The 23,942-nt window shown below is 37.2% G+C and overlaps 1 protein-coding gene across 4 annotated transcripts in view; it reads left to right on the top strand.

Moving 5' to 3' along the window:
* Positions 1–23,942, top strand: part of SYNE1 (spectrin repeat containing nuclear envelope protein 1) — a 361,050-nt gene that overhangs the window by 286,486 nt on the left and 50,622 nt on the right. For all 4 annotated transcript variants that reach the window (XM_068550708.1, XM_068550709.1, XM_068550710.1 and 1 more), the window contains 3 exons: positions 1,374–1,529; positions 11,153–11,311; positions 14,116–14,282. In XM_068550708.1, the coding sequence (XP_068406809.1) occupies positions 1,374–1,529; positions 11,153–11,311; positions 14,116–14,282 (482 nt within the window). The remainder of the gene's footprint in view (positions 1–1,373; positions 1,530–11,152; positions 11,312–14,115; positions 14,283–23,942) is intronic.

A 23,942-nucleotide genomic window follows, 5' to 3' on the forward strand; every position in this document is an offset into this window, starting at 1 on the left:
CATGAACGCAAGCTCATGAGGACAGTCTGCTATTTCCCTTCTACAGATGTGAAAAGTGAGGCAGCTAGAAGTTCAGTAACTTTTCAAACTTAGCAAATATCAGGGTTTCCTGAACCCAAAGGCTGTATTTTTACCACACACATTCATCTAAAATAGAGTCTGTGAGTCTGAAACAGTTGGTTTCTGAAGGTGGTGTTTCTCTTTTAACCCATACACCAAATCTGATGTTTGAGTTGGGGGGGGTGGGAGTTGAAAATTGGTATAAAAAGAGGAAAATCTTTACATTGATATGACAATTTAATATGTCTACGGATATAAGCAGAAATGCTACGTATTTAATACACCCAGATAGTTTGGTCTTTCAGCCAAATACTGTTACCATGGGACCTCATTTCCCAAAATACACAACAGTTACAAACACGCCTGCTATTAAGTTTGGAGAATAGAAGGATGCATTTTGGTCCAGCTCTCTGCTACTCTTCCGCAAACCACCTTAGCAGCAAAACAAAGCAATTACCTAGAAAATTCAGGCTATAACCTAGTTTGCTTAAATTGCCTGAGAAGTTAGCCTCAGACAGTACCATTAATTGCCTTTGCCTTTGGAAACTTGTCTCCTGTATGAAGAGACAAAAAGAGAGGGAAAAAGCCATGTGAAATACTCTATTCATGTGCAAAATTAGCTGGAATCTAAAAACATCAACAGCTGGCAAAAAGCAAGAGCTATACAAATTGTAAAACTAGTCATCTGTTCAAAGCATTGCAAAAACTGTTGTCAACTCATGCAAATATTGGATTTTTTTCCTTAAATCATTCCCCCAAAGGAGAAAATACATATTTTTTCCAGTAACTTAGAAGAAATCTCTTCTCCTGCAGAAAACATATTCAGTCCATTGTTTTAAATTGAGTAATAACGGGCAACTGATCCTTTCAGCTACTACATTGTAAATCTGTATCACAGATGTAGCAACTGATAGTCTTTGAACATGAAAGTTAAATCTAGTAGTTTGGGTTTTTTTTTTAAATATTTCATTAACATGATCAGTCACTTGGGACAAAGGTAATGTTGGTTTAAAAGTAAGGAAGATCAATGCAGTGATGAACCTTGAACTAGAAAAGACGATCAGAAAAGATCAATGAAATGGCAACTAGATTTCCATTTCCCATTAGGAAAGATTCTGCAAGCAACCTGGTATTATATAAGAAGAACCTGGCAAATTATCAGATTATGTAGGAAGCAAATAAAGTAGCTACCAAGTTGGATAGAATGGGATGGAAATGTAATGACATCAAGAGGGGATTCCCAATACACTTCAGAAATTGTTGATGATAGATGCCCATGGGTATTCAAGTTTTGTGCTTTTTTTTAAATCTAGGAATTGGAAAATGCAGTTGGGAGCTGGACAGATGACTTGGCACAGCTGACGGTGCTGAAGGATGCTGTCTGTGCCTGCATCAGTGCAGACGACATCTCCATCCTTAACGAACGCATGGAGCTTCTGCAAAGGCAGTGGGAAGAACTATGCCACCAGGTGAGACAAACTCTAGACTCAGCTCTGCTCAGAAAGGCAGAGAACTGGAAGAGGATTTGGAATGTCTGTGGCTGTGTCCACATTTGGATAGAGGAAGACACTGTGCTTATTATAAGAATGCTTCAGATTAAGACAATTATATCTTAACACTATATTTTAAGTGCATCCAAACTGGATTCTCTTGCCCTTTCTTTTACTGGCTGTCAAAATATTTTAAAGAGGAAATACAGTTTTGTGGTTCATAGATGTGGTTTTGCTAGGTAGATATTGGTGGTCTCTTTCTTACTTTAACCGTGAAAAAACAAGGTTTTATTTGCAGTCGTAGCTAATGCTGTGAGTGGTTTTGTACATTTAACATTTATTATTGCTGTTGATCTACCATAGTTGTTTCTTCGTAATTCATGGGTGTATGGCATTTTTAGCCATACTTTATTTATTTAGTAAGTACATTCTGTGTGCACAATACCTTAAAAGAGATCCGAGATTGGGTTTTGATTTGGAAATGAAAGGGACAGATTGCTGGAGTAGCAAGGAGAGGACATTTGAGGCAAAGAGGAATCACAGATAGGCCCGCAAGTGAAGAATAGCTCCGACTCATAGCCTTGAGATCATACCCTCCAGGAAGCAGGAACCGTGTTCCTGCTGTCATGTTCCTTCCTGTACTTCGATTGCCTTGCCTGGCACAAAATAGGTTATGATGCATATTTGTTAAGTGAATCATTCACATTAATTATTGTGAATTTCACAAGCTACAGTAGATGTCCCTACAAACTAAGGGCAGTGTGAATGGCAGAGAATAAAGGAAATGCTTGTTGAACTGGATAAATCTTGAAATGAGTGCTGAGATCAGAGTGGAAGAGACAGCTTGGTGTAGAGGGAGAAAGTGGATGTGTTAGACAAGGTTGCAGCTTGAAAAAGGCACAGGAACAGAGCAGAGAGAGGACCTGGCTGGGGAAAAGCAGGTGTTGGAAGGATGAACTAGAGAAAAACTCTGGAGCACACTTGGTCAATGTGTGAACAGTTTCGTGTGTGTGTGTGTGTGTGTGTTCTTTTAAAAAAAATAATTGTAAGAGATGATTTTCATAAATATGTTAATGATTTGCATTCAAAATTAATTTAGCTGCTTTCCCCAGAGTTCTATATTCTCAGTGAACACAGTGTGAAACTTACATGGAGTGTGATGATGTTTATCACACTTTATCCTTTTCTGAGTTCTTCAATCCAAAATCAATACTATCCAGTAAATTAGCGTAGACTTTTTGATGTAAAGATTTTATCATAGCATATATAAATGAAAGCTATTTGGTGGGTACAGATATTGGAAAATGCCCACAGCAATGTTCAGTTACCCTTGTGAGCTTTAGTCATCTGTTTTTCTTAAAATTGGGAAAAGTCTAGCACTACTTGCTGACTCAGTACTTTTTAGCATATTATGTGAAGTGAATTAGACTAGATCCATTTCTCTAGCTAATTGATGTCTGTGAAGCTTTCAGAGAGATAACACTTTAGATATTGGCTTCCGTCTCCTTCCCAAACCTACCATGAACTTCTCTACGCCAAGACCTTGCTCAGGCCGTTGTTCCTGTCTAGATGTCCTGCCTAGACTATTCCTTGCTTTCTGATTTTCTAACCTATCCTCTTCTGTTGCATTCCAGTACTCTTGTGATGCCACTGTTTGAAATGCTCAGACCTCTATTACTCTGAACGCCTGTTTCCCTTTTGGTCTATGCCATCATGTGACAGTGCATTGTTCCTTTTTTCCTCTCCTCCTTCTTCTTCTTCTTCTCCTTCTCCTTCTTCTTCTTCGTCTTCTTCCTCCTCCTCCTCCTCTTCCTCTTCCTCTTCCCCTTCCCCTTCTCCTCCTTCTCCTTCTTCCTCTTTTTCTTCTTCCTCTTCTTCCTTTTCTTCCTCTTCCTCTTCCTCTTCTTCCCCTTCTTCTCCTTCTCCTCCTCCTCTTCCTTCTCCTTCTTCTTCTTCTCCTTCTCCTTCTCCTTCTTCTTTTTTAATGCCTGTGACTTGAGTTCAAGACCATGAAGCCCTTGAGGACAAACCCTTTCTTTGCATCTCCAGTGCCTAAAACAGCTGAGTGTTTCTACTGTTGATTATTAAGACAAGACTTTAGGATATTATTTTATATCTTATGTTCCTCTAAATGTAAAATAATGAAAAGGTTTCTGAATATTTAGGAGGGTAAGAAGATTATGATTATGCAATACTTTTTGGTTTAGGAAAACTGGTACTATGTGAGAATGCCACCAGGTACAAAGGACACAAACTTCCAGTTACAAGATGAATAAGTTCCAGGGATCTAATGTACAGCATGGGGACTATTGTTAACAGACTGGATTATATATTTGAAAGTTGCTAAGAGAGTAGATCTTAAATGTTCTCACCACACAACATATAATGGTAATTATGTGAGGTGATAGAGATGTTAATTAACCTTGTGGTAATCATTTCACAATACATATGAATATCAAATCATCATGTTGTACGTCTTAAACTTACACAGTGTTATACGTCACTTACATCTCACTAAAGCTAGAAAAGGAGAAAAGAAAAAAAAAGTTTATATGTTGTAAAATTGCTTACCAGACTTAAACATATCTAGGCAACAGTCTGTTTAGAAATACATTTTGAAAGCTCCCGTTGATCATGTAACATGCTGTAAAGAGATTAATACCTTGCACCTGTGAGTAGACTAGACAAGTTAAAAAAGAAAGAGGAAGCAGAAACATAGTGTTTCTAGAAACTTTCTATATTGAGTGTGTTAAGGCATGAAGCTAAAGCATACTTGTCTCACATTACTTCAGTCTAAACAACATTATTTAAACCAGTGAGAGTTTAGTCATGTGTATTCATACCAATGGTGTCAGGGTATAACTGTAAGGAGAAATATAGACCAGTTACTACTTCTTGAGTTAGTGTTTCCGGAGAACTTCTGTCAAGTATGAAACCGCAAAAGGAAACGAGCTTGTGCCTATGTCTCATTTTAAAAGTTAAAAACTTTAGAGAAACATGGCATAATCCCTCTGTTAAAGACCAAGTAGTGTGTTCATATTCCAGTAGAAGCAATCGGTCAGAGGTCCGGATTGACTGGGGCTGCAGGCAAGGAGGAGGAGGCCGCACTGTACATAAGCGTCGCAGAGTAGAGGTAATGGAGAAAAGCATCCTGTCTTCAGAGAGACTCACCAAATGGTTTGTTGTGCCTGTGTACAGCCGTGGCTTGTATTTGCTTTTATTCCTGTTTTGGTTTGTAGAGCTGTGTGTAATTCCAGTTGAGATATAAATATATCATCATTGTAATTGCTCGGTGTTCTTTCAAATTGTCATGGTAAAAATATTTGAAGCAGAAGAGGATGTGTTTCCTGTTCAGCTGCCTCACGCTCTGGAGGTTTTAGCTGGTGTTTGTCAGCTGTTGGCAGTGCAGCGTGTTTATACCCTTGAGAAAACGTAAATATGTGCTAAACTGATAAGTAATGTAAGGGTTTCCACTGAACTCAAAGACAACGATGGTAAAGTTCACTTATCGTACAGCCTAAATATTAGTTTTACAAACCAAAAGGAAAATTCGGTCCCCATTATTAATTTAAATCTTTTGAAAAGCTTTGGGCGCCAGTTTGTAACCAGAGCTTGTGGCCTACCTGTTTCTTCTTTCAACTGTTGCTCTACATGAGCAAATGAAATGAAAGCAACACTTGTATGGATTGTGAGAAAGACTAGAAATATATATTTAAGCTGCTTATTGAATACATGGGTGTCAGGAGAAAAAAATATTAAAAACGCAAATGATGCCCTGTTGTCATATATAGTTAAGTAGACTGAACTTTTGTTAAATCTTTAGGATCTACCGGTCACTTTCTAAAATTATTTTCTTGTTTGAAGAATATATTCTATTATGAGCTTACAGTATTCCAGTGCATAAGACTGTGCATGGCACATAGTAGACACATGTTTACTGCAAACCATAAACATTTGTTTAATGAATTTTAGAACAAATGAAAGATTAATTTACAAATGACAGAAGTAAAGCTTAAGAAAGATGAGTAACCTTGCCCTGGTCATACCATTAGTAAGTGATGGAGATTGTGTTTGAACCTCATCTGCCTCTGGATATTTGATCATCATGTTATATTACAACCTGTATCAAAGATTCAAGCTTTGCTGGTGCTGGTCCTTTTTTTTTTTTGGCCATGCCGTGCAGCTTGCAGGATCTTAGTTCCCCAACCAGGGATTGAACCCCGGCCCTCGGCAGTGAAAGTGTGGAGTCTTTCCAGTCTAACCACCGGACCACCAGGGAATCCCTTTTGTTGGTTCTATTTTGTATTGATATAAACAAATGCCTCAAATTTGTCTGACCTCCTCTATCCCTGTCTCTGAAATCAGAGTAATACCTAACCCCTCAAAGTAATAATATTTTTCTGTTATGTGGTCATCTTCCCTGCAGATGTGGTTGAGAAAAGCCCTAGAATTTATTCTTGCTGATGGCCAAGATTTGGGGGAAGAGGCAGAGAGGCGATGCACATAGCAAGACTTGTTAGTCTGAAGTCTGAAAGGCAGGGCTTTCTAACCTTTGCATGGAAAACAGTTGCTTCAGGCAGTTTCAACTATGAAAATATAGTTTCATCTTGGACATCAATCAAAGCAGAATTTTAATACCAGCCTGACTCTGCTGCTCTGTGAATGAAAAAGAAAGTCATATCCACGAGAAAGTTCAAAATCTTAGCAGATCAGATGACACTCTGCTGTCAGAGATTGAGAGGAAAATGGTGCTGGACAGATTGTGCTCTTCAGTGCTGTCTTGGTAGAGCTTAATGTAGGTGAAATTTGTCTCCAAAACTTTTAATCTTGTTTTCTTGGTTTTTCTCATTCCTACCAATACCCACACCAAGTAAATGCACTGTTGTTCTGTATTTTTCTGCCTCAAAGAAAAATTCATGGTAAACTGAATTATACTAATGGGGAAATACTTAACGGATTAATCAGTGTCACTCTACCCAGAGAAATTTTTATTTTAAAAGATCATATTAACTCAAAAGAGTGAATTTCTAATGGTGGCATTTCAAAAATTATGGCAGGTTATGGGGTTCACCATCGAGGCAGCTCACTAAGCTTGGCCCTGGTATAGGTATCCTGGGCTCATAGTCTAATTCCCAACATTTTAATTTTTTTTTGAGAGAACTTCTTCAGTATTTTTTTAACCATTTTTTAAATTGAAGTGTAGTTAATTTACAATGTTGTGTTAGTTTCAGGTGTACAGCAAAGTGATTCAGAATATATATGTATTCTTTTTCAGGTTCTTTTCCATTATTGGTTATTATAAGATATTGATTATAGTTCTGTGTGCTATACAGTAGGTCCTTGTTGGTTATCTATTTTATATATAGTAGTGTGTATATGTTAATCCCAAACTCCTAATTTATTCCCCCCACCCGCCCGCTGTCCCCTTTGGTAACCATAAGTTTGTTTTCTATGTCTGTGAGTCTATTTCTGTTTTGTAAATAAGTTCATTTGTATCAGTTTTTTAGATTCCACATATAAGTGATATCATATGATATTTGCCTTTCTCTGTCTGACTTCACTTAATATGATCATCTCTAGATCCATCCATGTTGCTGCAGATGGCATTATTTCATTATTTTTTTATGGCTGAGTAATATTCCATTGTGTGTGTGTGTGTGTGTGTGTGTGTGTGTGTATATATATATATACACACACACACACACACACACCACATCTTCTTTATTCATTCATCTGTTGATGGACACTTAAGTTGCTTCCATGTCTTAGCTATTGTAAATAGTGCTGCTGTGAACATAGGGGTGCATTTATCTTTTCAAATTAGAGGTTTCTCCAGATATATGCCCAGGAGTGGGGTTGCAGGATCATATAGTAACTCCGTTTTTAGTTTTTTAAGGAACCTCCGTACTGTTCTCCATAGTGGCTGCACCAATTTACATTCCCACCAACAGTGTAGGAGGGTTCCTTTTTCTCTACGCCCTCTCAAGCACTTATTATTTATAGACTTTTTGATGATGACCATTCTGACCGGGGTCAGGTGATACCTCATTGTAGTTTGATTTGCCTTTCTCTAATAATTAGTGATGTTGAGCATTTTTTCATTGCCTGTTAGCCATCTGTATGTCTTCTTTGGAGAAATGTCTATTTAGATCTTCTGCCCATTTTTTGATTGGGTTGTTTGTTTGTTTCATATTGAGCTGTATGAGCTATTTGTATATTTTGGAAACTAATCCCTTGTCGGTCACATCGTTTGCAAATATTTTCTCCCATTCTGTAGGTTGTCTTTTCATTTTGTTTATGGTTTCCTTTGCTGTGCAAAAGCTTTTAATTAGGTCCCATCTGTTTATTTTTGTTTTTATTTCCATTACTCCAGGATATGGATCCAAAAAGATATTGCTGTGATTTATGTCAAAAAGTGTTCTGCCTATGTTTTCCTCTAGGTGTTTTTTAGTATCCAGTCTTATCTTTAGGTCGTTATTCCATTTTGAGTTGATTTTTGTGTATGGTGTTAGAGAATGTTCTAATTTCATTCTTTTACATGTAGCTGTCCAGTTTTCCCAGCATCATTTATTGAAGAGACTGTCTTTTCTCCATTATATATTCTTGCCTTCTTTGTTGCAAATTAATTGGCCATAGGTGCATGGGTTTATTTCTGGGCTTTCTATCCTGTTCCATTGATCTAGGTGTCTGTTTTTTGTGCTAGTACCATACTGTTTTGGTTACTGTGGCTTTGTAGTATAGTCTGAAGTCAGGGAGCCTGATTCCTCCAGCTCCATTTTTCTTTTTCAAGATCGCTTTGGCTATTCAGAGTCTTTTGTGTTTCCATACACATTAAAAATTATTTTATTCTAGTTCTGTGAAAAATGCCATTGGTAATTTGATAGAGATTGCATTGAATCTGTAGATTGCCTTGGGTAGTATGGTCATTTTAACAATACAGATTCTTCCAATCCAAGACCACGGTATTTCTTTTCATCTGTTTGTGTAGTCTTCAGTTTCTTTCATCAGCATCGTATAGTTTGCAGAGTATAGGTCTTTTGCCTCCTTAGGTAGGTTTATTCCTAGGTATTTTATTATTTTTCATGTGATTAATTCCCACTCTTTTCTAGGATGTAGTATCACAGACATTTGGGGCTGTGAGGGACCTTGAATATTATTTACCTAATCATTAACAGAGCTAACCCTAGGCAGAATTGCTAACTAGGAAGTGTATAACACCTTAGAAATATTTTCATTTTCATTTAAAAAAAGGAAATTCATTCAAAATGCATTGAAGAGTAAAATAGATCCATGGATAAAGGAATATATGTGTTAAAGCAAAATGTAGCAAAATGTGAACAGTATTAAGAGTCTAGGGAGTAAATCATAGCTGTTTACCATACAATTCCTTCAACTTTTCTGTATGTCTGATGTTTTTCATAATAAAGTATTGCCAGAAAAAGGAAAATTGAAACCCAGGTGTTTAATGTGGTGGGATGAATGGCAGAATGTCTAGCATTATCAACATGACTGTTCAGAATGTCTGCAAAAATGGATCATCTTCTTACCACTCAAATCTCATTTTATTTTGCTAACGTGCAGTTTAGCTCAACTAGAAACATTCCTTAGTATCTCAACCAGCACTGCAAAGACAAGAGTATTATGATGTCAGAAAGTTTTAGAATTCTGGAAAGGATCGTTCTAGACCTAGAGATAAGAAAACAGGCGTATTGTATCTATATTGTATAAAGAACTATTAAAACTCAATAATAAAAAACAATCCAATTAAGAAATGGGCAAGAAATTTGACCAGATAGTTCTCCAAAGAAGACATACAACTGGCCAAGAATATGAAAAGATTCTCAACATCATTAGCCATCAGGGAAATGCAAATCAAAACCACAATGAGATAGCACTTTATATCCAGTAGGATGACTGCAATCCAAAAGACAGATAATAACAGGTGTTGGTGAGGATGTGGAGAAATTGGAACCCTACTACTGATGGGAATGTAAAATGTCGCAGGCACTTTACAAAACAATCTGTAGTGTTGCCATATAACCCAGCAAGTCTACTCCTGGGTATATGCCCCAAGACAAATGAAACATATGTCCACACAAACACTTGTACTCAAATGTTCATAGCAGCATTATTCATAATAGCTAAAAAGTGGACACAACTCAAATGTCCATCAATAGATGAATTGATAAATAGTATGTGGTATATCTATATGGAAACATATGTTCAGCAATAAAAAGGAATGAAGTACTGATGCATGCTTCAACATGGATGAACCTTAAAAGCATTTCGCTAAGTGAAAGGAGCCCGTCACAAAAGATAACACATCGAATGATTCCATTTATGTGAAATGTCCAGAATAGACAAATCCACAGAGATAGAGAGTAGGTTAAGGTTGGGAGGAGGGTGCAGGGGTAGGCAAAGGAGTGACTACTGATGGGTACAGGGGGTTTTGGGGGTTTTTTATATTGATGAACATGTTATAGCATTGATGGTGGTGGTGGCTTTTAAACTGTGAATATGCTGAAAACAGCTGAGTCGCACACTTTAAACAGGAAATGGTGTGGAAACTACATCTCAGCAAAGCTGTTACAGGGAAAAGAAAAGAAACAAAGATACAAAAATCAAAATAGAAAGCAGGCAGGGAAATAAAAGAACTTGCTCAAAGTAAAGTGATCAGGATAGAGCCGATCAGGGATTGTGCCTCTTCCACTGACACTCCACTCTGTCTTGACACCTGACGCTCAATTAATTCTTCCCTCCTTCCCAATTTTTCTTTCATTTTTATTTCTTTCCTTTTTCCCTTTTCCTTCCTTCTTTTGTATTTCTTTCCTTCTTTTCTTTTTTTCTGCCCTTTACCTTCCTCCTTTTCTTATTCCTTCTTTTCTTTCCTATTTCTTTCCTTTTTAGTAAAAGTACATTCCATGATCCTGTATCATAGCTGCACAGAACCAACTGTAGTGAGAAGCTAGATTTTTGTTTAATAAATTTATTTATTTATTTATTTATTTTTGGCTGTGTTGGGTCTTCGTTGCTGCACGCGGGCTTCCTCTAGTTGGAGAGAGCGGGGGCTACTCTTCGTTGCGGTGCGTGGGCTTCTCACTGCGGTGGCTTCTCTTGTTGCGGAGCACGGGCTCTAGGAGCCCGGGCTTCAGTAGTTGTGGCTCGCAGGCTCAGTAGTTGTGGCTCACGGGCTCTAGGCGCGTGGGCTTCAGTAGTTGTGGCACGTGGGCTCAGTTGCTCCGTGGCATGTGGGATCTTCCAGGACCAGAGTTGGAACCCATGTCCCCTGCACTGGCAGGTGGATTCTTAACCACTGCACCACCAGGGAAGTCCCGAGAAGCTAGACTGTTCAGAACCTCTAATAAGTGAATGTGCATGTGGCTCTTCGGGAGGGAAGTAGCGGGTTCAGTGTCTCCCACGTGTGAAACTCGTTAGGCTAGAGCAGAGCTCCTGGGACTGGGCCTCAGGGAACAGTGGCCTAAAGAGATGCACAGCTACTGCTCATCTTAGTCTACCCAACAGAGTTTATTTGCTCTTTTCCTCAGGGTATGAGTTCCACTCTGATTACCCTTTTGCATTTTCTCCCATTTTAAACTTTTCAGCTCTCCTTAAGGCAGCAGCAAGTAAGTGAGAGACTGAATGAATGGGCCGTCTTCAGTGAAAAGAACAAGGAGCTTTGCGAATGGTTGACTCAGATGGAAAGCAAAATTTCTCAGAATGGAGACATTCTCATTGAAGAAATGATTGAGAAGCTCAGGAAGGTATGGGATGTGTGGCTACATGTGCTTAGATGCTCTTTTAACGGGTACAGAAGATGGCCTTACTCCTAGTTGCTTTCCTGAGAAAGGAGCACTCTAGTATAAACATTTTATCTTTTTAATATAAAATAAACTTGACTGAAAAGACCTCCTTTACATACAAAATATATAGAATATTTTCAATTTGCGATGAAACAGGTTATCTGCTGATAGATAATGTTCAGTATTTTTAGATTTTATCTACCTGTTCAGCAGGAATTATTTATGTGTGTTGGTTGTCTTTGTTTTTATTTGAAGTATAGTTGATTTATTGTTTGTTTTTAAAGAGGTAAAATCACCAGAGAGGAACTAAAAGAAAAAATTCCTAGGATCAATTAAACTGACATTTTCTCTGTAAGTCATGATTTATAGACAGTTACAGGAATGAAGACTTTCCTGAGAATGTTAGCTCCATATTAATTTCAAGCTATGTATGATTATTAAACTATTTTATATGCTCAAATGGATCTAGATCGTTTTTCATGTCTATACGGGACTGGTCAAATTTACTAGCATTTAAAAATGTTTTTGATGGTTTCAGCGGTGTTTCCACACTGTTTTTGAACAACTAATCATTTAAATTTTATATCTCTTCTAAGCACATATCACCATCTGAAGTACAATGCACTTTCCCGATTTACTTGTTTATTATCTGTCTACAGTGAAGCCCCACGGGAACAGGGACGTTGTCTGTTTTGTTCATTGCTGTATCTCCTGCAACCAGAGCAATGCCTGACTTTTCATAAGTACTCAGTCATTACTTACTGAATAAATGAATTATAGCTTCATTCATTATGAAAAGAAATAATTATTAGGAAAAATATCTTTACCTACAAAGTTATTAATATTACATCTTGGCTTTGGAGTTTATTTTTCTCTCATGTACGTGCTTGGGCATATACACAGAAAAACAAAAACTCCAGAGACAGTATGTGATATGAATAACTCTATAGGTTTACTTAAAATTGCAAGTTCTAAACATCAGCATTTGTATATTTGTTATTGCAAACCTTTAAACTGTGGGCTGAGATGATACAGATTTCATTTCAGCATCTGCTAAAAGCTCTGCCCTTTGCTGGTTTCTGGGTGTCAGATAATGTTCTACCAGACATGATTAATGTATAATAGGTATTATAGTGAAGTTTTCTATAGAATAAATTTTAATTAAATGCACTTATACTCTGATTGGTTTTATCATGAAATTTAAGATGCATATTTTGGGGGCTTGACACACAGATAATTTTGTTATACTATTTGGTAACATTTGGAATAATTTTTAAAATATCAACTATACCATTCTGTATATATAATAAGTTATGGACTTTAAAATAAAGTCTTTATGAGCTTACCCCATGTGGTATCTCTTTTGTAAAGAAAGATAACATGGAGGCTTGGTAATTTTGACAACTTAGAAAAAAGAAATTAATAAACAGACTGTACCCATGGTATGGGTACCTACTGGCATTAACACTCAACGTTGTACTTTAAAAGACAACCTAAGAGTATTATTTTACTATAAATACTATTTTAAGCTTGGCATAATTCCTTTGAAATAAACATTTCTCAGTAATATCATCTCAAATTTGTAATAACACATTATAACTATTAAGAAATGGACCTGGTATATTGGTCTTTGACTCCCATGGGCTTGAAGTAACATAGAAAGGAGAGTAGGTGGAGGTGCTGGGCCTGAGGAAGCACTCACAACTGCAGTAGAATAAAATTTCACCGGCTCCATCCATTCTTTGGGGCCCTTTTTACTTAGATAACTGATTTGAGAGGGTAGCCCTGTTACCAAGGTAACTTGAGAGCAATAGAAGGTGAAGATATCCGTATTCCTGTAATATCTGTCTTGGTATATTATTTTGCTGAGAAAATATTTGCTGCCTAACAGGAGCTTAAGCCAGAAATGAAAAAGGTGATTCTAAAGTTTGGATGCTGTCACTACGGCAAGAAAGTAAGAGGATCAGTTGGTCCAGAGGCTGGGGGGAGGGTGGGGGGACAGGTAGGGGTCAAGGGGAGATGTCCTTTCATCATCACATAAATCATACTGTTCAGTGGCCTTTCTGTTACTATAGACCACACTGAGAGCCTGTCCTTCTTACCTAAAACAATCTTTAAGAGGAGCTACTACAGAAACTGGATAAATGAGGAAGGTTTGAGACCCATTGATCCTCTAAGATGGTTATTGTTCTTGAGAGTTAATTTGCCAATGATTTATGTGCTGTAAAATATTGACACTGTATAGAGGACAGCTCTTTAAAATGAAAGTAGTCTTTTAAATCATTCTGCACAAGTAAGAGTTGACATACACATACATATATACATTTACATATACACACATAGTCACACATCTTATTAGCGTCTTGTCAGCTATTTGTATGAGGATTGATTCTAAATATAACACGTGGTTGGTGATTACAGCAACAAGGTGTAACTTCCCAGCATTGAAATCCTTCAAGTTTTGCCTTTTGTTTCTATGTATATACTTTTATTGCTTTTTTTAATGCCCATTTTAAGTAAATGGAAAGCACCCCCATTTCCTTTAAGAACATCTGTATAAAAATTCAATCTGGACTTTGCCTATATACCGAAAATAACAGGTACCACTAATTCTTGTGTACTGGGACTCATATTCACACAGTGTTCCTTATGCCCGCACTATTTCCAAGCAGTAGAAAACTGTAATTATCATGTTTCTAGTAGAGCCAGACTGAATGCATCAAGAATATGCTTTCTGACCTCTGTGATTGCCATTTATTACACAGGATTATCAAGAGGAAATTGCCATTGCGCAAGAGAACAAAATACAGCTCCAGCAAATGGGAGAACGACTTGCCCGAGCCAGCCATGAAAGCAAAGCATCTGAGATTGAATACAAGCTCGGGAAGATCAATGACCGATGGCAGCACCTCCTGGACCTCATGGCAGCCAGGTAAAAAGGACCTTAGTCAATAGGACACACATGCAGAATCTCAAAGCATTCAGGCCGCCTTCCATTTCAGCTAAAGATCGTCCAATAAATCTCTGTGTTCTTTATCCCACCATTTTAGTTCATGCTTGTCTCATAAATGTCACTTTCGTTAACTTTAAAATTCTCCTTCTTATTTCATAAATTCAGTGGTGTTTGCATTTAACTGAAAGAGGGAAAGTCATATCCAAACAAAATCCATTCCCAAGAGAAAATTCTTTATTCTGGGGCTTCATAGTACTCAACTTCCTATAAGGAAGAAAGTGAAACTGCTGACCAGTATCTGTGGAGGGTATGTTTGTCTGAAGTGGCAAAATATATATATATATATATATATATAATTATATAAATATAGTATATTTAATTAATATATACATATATATATAATCACATTCCTACTGTCTTTTTGATTAGCAACATGTGGGAATAAATCTAATTACCATTCTGCTTAGACGTAAAAATAATCTGCTGCATTACTGTAATTTTGTACTTAGCTCTAGTGATAGCTATAAGTGTCTACCTCATATCTGAGGAATGTTACATTCAGTTTCTGTTGCGGAAGGGCAGGGTGAGCGAAAGGGATAAAAGTCAAAAAGAAAAAGTATCTAAGGATCTTTACTAGCAATATAGAAATCTGATATGATTGAATGAAGCACTGTGTTATTTGACATAAGGGTTATTTTTTAAAGGGAAGGGCTAGGTAGATGCTTTATTTGAGGTGAACTTTGCTTCATGTTGGAATGTAGCCTCCATGAGGGCAGGCATCGTTGTCCATTCTATTCACTGTATATCACAAGCACCAAGAACAGTACTTGAATGCAGTTGGGGCTCAATAAATATTTGAATGAATGTATGAATGAATACTTGAATATTTGAATGGATAATCTTCTTTATGGCAGTTAGGAGAGTTGGAATGTTACACATGCTTCTGATTCACAGCCATTTGGGAGCTATCCCAAAATACACTTTTTTAAAAATCCGGATTATTTTCCTTAGCCATGCTGCATGAAGGTGGACATGAAATAGTGCCTTTTGAATACTGTGTGCCCACAAAAACTTCATATGGGCATGGCAAGTCCATGTGTGGATTTTAAAAACATTTAGTATATTTCTTTTTCTATAAAGGAGTTATCAAAGAGGGTCTCATTTAAGAAGGTGAGATTATAATTTGTTTTAGTGAGAATGAAACAAAAATGGAATAAATGTTTACCAATTTTTAAAATGTTTAACGGTAGTATTATAATAGCTAACATTTACTAAACCCTTAGTTTGTAGCAGTGACCATGCTAAAGACTTCATGTACATCTTCTCGTGTGCTGTTCACAACATTCTTTGAGGTGGGTATTATAATTATACCCATTTTCCAGATGCGGAATGCTGAGGCTCAGGCTTGCCCCTGGTCATGCACGTGCTGAGTGGCAGAGTCTGTATTCTCTGACTCTACAGCCCACGCCCTAGAATACTACACGCTCCTACCTGCCAAGCTTATGACTTCTTTGTCCCTGTTCTAGAGAATGCAGTTAAAAGGAAGTCAGGTTCTGTTATTTATTTCTACAATCTAATTTCCCAGTCCTTTGTGAAGTACTGACAGCAACTATGAGAGGTATAGGAGGTACAAAGACTGAGGCCCTTTCTTCAAGGAGTTCATAGTGGGAATTTAGACATGTGAAGAAATCCAGTAAAATGATGTGCTAAATGCCTTAGTAAAAGTACTATAAAGAGATGAAAACTTAACGGTGCAGCTTAAACTACTGTAAGTATTTAGGCATTGGTAGATTTTAGAACCCCAGTGCTGTGTTTAGCCTCGCTTCTCGGTCACTGATAACCAAATCTTATTTTAGAGGGAGAAACTGAAGCCCTTTTTTATTTTATTTTATTTTTTTAACATCTTTATTTGAGTATAATTGCTTTACAATGGTGTGTTAGTTTCTGCTTTAGCCCTTTGTGCTATAAATACCCTTCTTAGGGAAGCCACCCACTTGGTAAACATCCCTGGATTTTTTTCAGTCAGATTATGACTCATGGATTGGCTTTCATTTCCATGTAATCCAGTTAAACTAGTTAATATCCTTTTCTAATTTTTAGTTGGTTCAGTGGTGTGGAATATGGGGTTGTACTAAGTCAAAATGTTTTAAATTTAATTTAATATAATTTAATCACAAGCAGCTAGTTTGGTGTATGCCCTGCTGTTAGCCAGCGTTACATCAAATGAGTTAGGTGTTTACTCCTCAAAGTCATGTTTATTTGTAACTTTTCTATCTCGTTTTTCAATCAAGAATTTTCTAGGTGTTATTTAGTTTATTTTTCCAAAGACACGTTAGTAAATTTGAATCAATTAAATATAGGGTACACAGGCTTGCATTTTAGTCACTAAAATGCTCATATGTTCCTACTTTTGTAGAATCTCATCATACACAGATGTAATATATATATTGTCCATTTCTAATTGTCTCCTTCCAGCGTAGACCAGATGACATTTTGACCATTCATTTGTCCTGAGGTTTAATGCCACACTGGATTGATTCATAGTTCCTTGAAGCCTCTCCTAAATGACACTCAGCCATCACATTTGCTTTCCACTTTTTGGTTTATTGCCTGTGCTAGTGCACAGGCACGATGACTGTCTTTCACACCCATCTTCAACTATGACCTGCCAGCTGAAATACTAAGTTTCTATGATTCAGTCTCATTCACTACTCTTCCCTCTTCCAAATTTTTTTAACATGGATTCATTGAAACAGAACGTAACTTATGCCTTTGTATGTTTTTATGTTGTTTTGATGCTCTTGGGAATGGAGAGGTAATTTTTGAAGATGATCATGTTTTCAGGTGAACAGCTTCCCAGCTAACAGAAAGGTGGAAAAAAGAAAGAAGATTCACTGATAATAACCTGTTATATACAAATAGAATGCATAACTTTGAGTCAGATTCCTATTACTAGTGGATTAACTTAGACCATTCTAAGTACAAAGTAGATATGTTTTGCTTTGAATTTTTAAACTGACTGTCACCAAGCATTGTCAGCTTTTTAGGATAACAAAAAAATTTGCTCAGTTATTTTTAGGGCTCAATGGATAATGTTATAGTGTACTTTCTAGACCTACTCAGTTCAGTATAGCAGTCACTAGCTACATGTGGCAATTTAAATGAGTTGAAATGGAATACAATTAAATTAGAATTATTTTTAAACAATCTGATTTTATTTTTTATTTTTATTTTATTTTATTTATTTATTTTTGGCTGTGTTGGGTTTCGTTGCTGTGCGCCGGCTTTCTCTAGTTGCAGCTAGCGGGGGCTACTCTTCATTGCGGTGCGTGGGCTTCTCATTGCGGTGGCTTCTCTTGTTGTGGAGCACGGGCTCTAGGCACGTGGGCTTCAGTAGTTGTGGCACGTGTGCTCAGTAGTTGTGGCTCTCGGGCTCTAAGAGCGCACGCTCAGTAGTTGTGGCGCACGGGCTTAGTTGCTCCGCGGCATGTGGGATCTTCTCGGACCAGGGATCGAACGGGTGTCCCCTGCATTGGCAGGCGGATTCTTAACCACTGAGCCACCAGGGAAGCCCCCAATTAAATTAGAATTTAATTTTAATTACAGTCAGTTGCACTAGGCACATTTCCAATGCTCAATAACCACACGAGGATACTGTCTACCTTATTGGATACTGCAGACACAGAACGTTTTCATCATCTCAGAAAGATCTGTTGATCAGTGCTGGCCTAGATAATTAAAAGCATTTCTGAGCCTTTAGCTTTCATTAAGAGTCAACATAATTTGACTGTAACTGTAACTTCTGTAAAAAAAAATTGGTGTTAACTGTAATTTCTGTAAAACTGTCTTCGAGGACTCTAGCTCTCATTTTATCAGTGGACCTTATGCAAAAACCCACATGGCAATTTTTCCAGCGCCTAGCACTAACAGAAAATGCCTTTTAGCATCAGTAGTTCAGAGCTTCTAATAATAGAGAATACATTGTTAAACATTTCCCATCTTGGTATCTAGGAACGTCAGCCTCAAGTTGTTTGCCCTGCTGTAATGACTTTTTTTTAGTTAACTGGACTCTCTAATATAAGGACATTCTTCTTTCCTCTACCAAACCTAAATACCCATCACCAAAAACAAAGCACACATTAGTTATTTGGTTCTTTTTTTTTTTTTTTTTTAATAATAGTTTTATTGAGATACAATTCACATACCATACAACTCATATATCAAAAGTATACAATTCATTGATTTTTAGTGTATTTACCGAGCTGTGCATCCATCACCAAAATCAATTTTAAAACATTCTCGTCACCCCCAAATAAAAACTTTAACCCCTTTTTTCCTTTCTGCCCTCCCTCCTTTTCCTCCAGCCCCAGGTAACTACTAATCCACTTACTGCCTGTTTAGGTTTACCTGTTCTGGACAGTTCACATACACGATATCATACAATATGTGGTCCCTTATGACTGGTTGTTTTTAATCTGTGTTTTAATTATAATTCCCTTCAACATTGTATAAAAGTAAAAACAAATGTAATTTTTAAAAACTATGGAATGCCTCCTGTTTATGAAGTACTTCCTCGGCATGTTGCTACAGGGCAGAAGCTGGCAAACTCTCTGCTTGGGGCCATATGGTAAATAATCTAGGCTTTGTGGGCTGAACAGTCCCTGACAAAGCCCTCTTCCATTGAATCACAAAAGCAGCCTTAGGCAGTGTGTAGAGAAGCGTAACAGGTTCCAGTAACATTTTATTACCAAAACAGGTGGCCAGACATAGTTTGCAGACACCCCTCTGGGATGTAAAGATGAAAAAGAAAATGGTTCCCAACCAAAAAGGGGTAAAAGATAAAGTGAGGATACACGTGACTCCTCACCTCAGGGCCTTCCCCTTTCTGTTACTTCTGCCCGCTCTCTCTGCTCTGTCTGGCCAGGCCAGCCCCTAGTTCTTCTTCATGATCCTCCTTTTCTCTAGATTAGATTAGATTCTTCTTATCTGCTCAGTAGGCTTTCTGTACAGAGTCCATAGCATTTCTCTTGATTATAATAAATATCTCATGTGATAGATTGTTTAAAGTTTCTTTCCTCTATTGAAATGTAAGTATCTAACTTGATCGCCACAGTAATCCCAGAACCTAACATAGTTCTTTGCATATAATTATCACTCCAGTATTTGTTGAGTTTCTCAATCTGAGACATGGTGTGTGAAATGTGCCCTACATACAGATAAGAATATAGCAGAGCCTGGGCTTAAGGCTTTTGCCTGAATTATAAGGTGTTTCTGCTTCACCTACACTGTGATGTTTGGCAAATTACTTATTACGGTTTAAAAGGTTATCAGGAGGATTAAATGAGGTGGTACCTGTAAACCACTTAGCCCAGTGAAGTGCTCAGTCAACAAATGTCAGCTGTCATCCCAGAGGGAGTTTAGAGGCTTGTGCAGTACAAGGAAGGCTTTGCAAAGTTGTAGCAGCTGCCTTCAGAAGGGGTTTCAGTCTAATGGGAGTTCTGCCCAAACTAGAGGAAAAAGAAAACTTAATTCTTGGAATTTGTGGCTGGTATTACCTCATGGTGATCCATTCAGAAAAGTCAAGCCAGGATCAGGAATTCTTTGATGCAGCAAGCAAGGAAATGACCAAGAACTAATCAAGAGTCCTAGGTTTAGTTCACCTTGTTCCAGCTGTGTGACCTAGGGCTTAACTGTATAACCTCTCTGAGCCCTATATTCCTCATTTTCAAAATGTTCATTAAAACAACTGCCGCATCTCCAATGAGACAACATAGGGGAAAGGACCATGTATACTATAAAACGCTATATGTGCCAGTCTTATTCTTTTAGACGGCTGCAGAGCATTCCACAGTTCATTCCACAGAACATTCCACATTCCATTTACATAACGTGATTTATCCAGTATTTTCCCTATTGCTGGAAATTGATATTATTGCCGTCTTTTGGTACTACAATAATTGTGTCTTTAAAGCCTTGCCTTATGTTTAATTCATTAGAATAAATATATTGTGCTAAGGATAATGAACATGGAAAAAAAAATTAACCCATGGGAAAAACTATATAAAGTAAAAGGGAATTAAACTAAGGAAATAATGGCAATAAAAATTTTTAAAGATCTAAGTTTTTTAAATGTTAGTCATAATCAAGAAAAAACAAATTTGTCTGCTGTTATGGAATTATGACCAATATATTCCTTTAGCCAAATTTACATATTTACATTCCTGATAAAAATAATATATCAGTGGAGTGATTGTTTTATAAAGAATTCACAATAGTATATCTTTAAGTAGCAGGATTTTTAAAATAATTTTATTTATAACCAAGTTGTCTAGAATTTTTTAAATGTAAAATGCAGGTTTGTTTCTTTCATAAAGAAAATGTATTACTATTTTAAAAGCAGTCAACTCACACAACCAGAACCAAATGCTTTGTTTTATTTTAGTTGCAATTCATCATACTGGCCTTTAAAAAAAAAAACAAACTTAGCAAATGTTCATTATCTATTTATTTATTTGTAATTTATTTGTGTGTATGTATGTTAAAATCCAAAAAGGATTTAAAGCAGACAGCATTAGTCATTTTTTATTAAATTACCAGTAATGAGTAATTTGGGAGCTTATTTTCTTTAAAAGCTTAAATTATGAAATTTATATAGAATCAGTGCACAAAATTTAGAAACTCTTGAAATTCACAAAAGAAAAAAAGTTATCTGAGATTCCACCAAGCAAATGAACAGATCCTTTTTAAAATTACCTTAAAATGAACATGTTATTTTTGTCACTTTATATCATTATTTTTAAAAGGACAAAGGTTTATGTAAGAGGAGAATAGTATTTCTTCATTACTTTTCATGCTCAAATAGTCTTTTTAAAGGTGAAGAGCAAGCACTTTCCCACAGAATATCTTGTCCATCCCATCTTCCCAAACAGCCCCTAAAACTCCTACTTAACACCACTTAACTGGCAAATCAGACTGAAGAAAAAAAGCAGTTGCTCCTTTTTGCTACTACAGTTTGGCACCGTACTTGTAGAGGTTTTGCTTGTTTGCATTTGGGTCATTTATCTTTGCAAATATCTTTTCCAACTTAAACTGCCTGCGAGAAAAGTCGAAGGTCCTTCCAGAATGGCAGTGTCTGCAGCCGGTCTTATTTTTGATACCCTTCTTTCTTTAGACCTGGAGCCTCCCCCTCCTAGCAGATTACCCTGAGCCTTTTCCCTTCTTAAACTCGTGGCCTACATTCCAGGAGATCAAGCCTGGCACATGTTAATGAATGTAGGTTTTATTTAGAAACATGACCACTTGTCACTCACTGCTCAGTGTCATATTGTCAGGCAGAGACTTACCAACATTTGTCTGGAGTGAGCATTTTCATACTTCCATACACAGACCGGGGAAACTTTCATCCCCACGCAGGATTTAGCCTTTTGCTCTGCAAACCTGACTTTTGCGAGTGGAAACTTCATGGTGGTGGCGGAAGATCTGTGTGCCCTGAGGATGGCAGAGGACGGCTGTGTGGACGCAGACCTCCCCGATTGTAACTGCAGTGTCACAAGGCAGGCATCTCCTCGAGTTTCTTCCCTTGGGCATAGCTTTCATGTTACGTGGGGGTTATAGGATGGATGCTGGAGCTTTAATCCATAATTGTGTTGGCCAGTGTTAAGTGGAGATGACTGGTGTGAGGAGGTCGTTGGCCGTGGACTCCTAAGAGTTATTTGTCGGTTTGTTTTCTTGTCTCCTGCTGGGCCTGCGGAGCTGGGTGAAAAGGTTAATGGACTTTGTTATGGTTCAGTATCTACTTGTCTTGGGACTGGATGCATCATACAAGGAGTATGGTTACAGCAGAGAGCCTGAGACACAGGAAAGAGATTCAGAAAAACATTCAGTGGAAAGATCCTGTGAGTCCATCATCTGCTATTTAAAGGATGGGCTCCTGCTGAAACTGAAATTCAGTCATGGCCAGTTCACAGCTTTGTAGCTGAAAGCGTTCCCTTTAATAAATAAAAATCTACGCATGTTTCAGGGGCCTGGAGGGTTTTGTGTGTGAGAGAAGGTTGTTTCTGTTTTATGTATGTCAGTAGGTTTTGGTCACTGACTAGTATAAAGGTTTTCAATAGTACGTGCAAAATATAGAAGGTTATGTCTAAAACGGTAATTTAGTGCATTATACAAATGTTTACTTCATGATTTTTTTTCAGTTAGAATAACATTACATCAGGAATTTTCATTTTGTTTTTAAAAAATATTTTTCTTATACCATAACGTCCCCCAAACAAATCCCTACTGATGAATAGAATTTATTAATGGTACTTTTGGTTCTTTTATATTGAGAATATGAATTTTTTTGTTTTGGTTTATGGATCTACTAAATTTGTTTGAAGGAAAGTAGTGAGGTATATATATGAATTATGTAGATATATGTGTGTATATGTACGTATTCATGTGACAATATTAAGAAGCTGGACAACTGGATTTCGTAGTAGAATCCTTCTCAAGAAAGGTCAAGTGTGCAGGAAACACACTGGACTCTGAAAGGGGAACCAGCGTGCAGGGACTTACAGATTCACCAGGCTTGCTAAACTTACCCAGATATGTGACGTCTGTAAACACCTATTTTGAATTATAACCCTGTATGCTACCAAAAGGAATGTTGCTCAAACTTCTTACAATGATAAATAAAACTATTGTGATGCTTCACCCAAGGATTTCCTTGAAAGAAATGATGAAAAAAAATGTGGGACATTTCTCTTAAAAAAGAATGATCCTCGTCCTGCAAATATCAAGTTTAATAGCTCAAGGATGATGTATGGGGGCCTTATCCCACACCGTCTCTCAGTTCACGTCTGCTCCCCCCAACACTCACACAATGTATTTTGCTATTTGTAGTCAAATGCATTGTTTAAAAAATGAGAAAGGAGAACCACTTAAGCGTTCACCCTCCCTGACTTTACTAAGATTTACACGTTCACTTGGAAGAGGAACTTGCCCCTAATAGACTGTATGAACAAGCATTTCCACGTCACTATGCCCTTGACATATTGCACTAACTGTTCTGACTATTGGAATTCCTTCAATGTTATACAAGATTACTAATCCAGTAAAATATTTGGCTACTGTATAGACAATATCCAATGGAACAGTGTTTACTTATATCCCTTTGTGCTTTGGATCATTTGATCATTTTTGTCAATGAATTTTGAACCAAGAAAATGAATGAATTTTAGTCCTTAGCAAATAGATCATTTGCAAATGTTGGACCTAGAGGAAAATTTAAGTATACATTTAATATCAAATAAATTAAATTAAAATATGTTAACAAAATAAGCAATATTTTAGTTAGAACACTAACTATTAATGTTTAGCAGGCATTTAAATAGTACCCAACTTTGTGCAAGGCACCAAGCTTAGTCTGGCAACCAAAAGTGGAAAGGGAAAACCCGAAGTGGAAATTCACAGTTCCAGCTTTCCAGGAACTTCCCATGAGGAGGAGGAAGGTGAGCATAAATAATACCAGGAAGTTCGAACAAGGGTAAGAAGGAAGCAGGCACTGAGTGAAGTATCCTCCCAGCCCCTAGGTCCACACAAAACCCTGATGATGTTATGAGTTTTCTTTAAAACCCCATCCCAAAGCATAGTCAGCAT

This window comes from Eschrichtius robustus, chromosome 9 (assembly GCF_028021215.1).
Source record: "Eschrichtius robustus isolate mEscRob2 chromosome 9, mEscRob2.pri, whole genome shotgun sequence".
NCBI lineage: Eukaryota > Metazoa > Chordata > Mammalia > Artiodactyla > Eschrichtiidae > Eschrichtius > Eschrichtius robustus.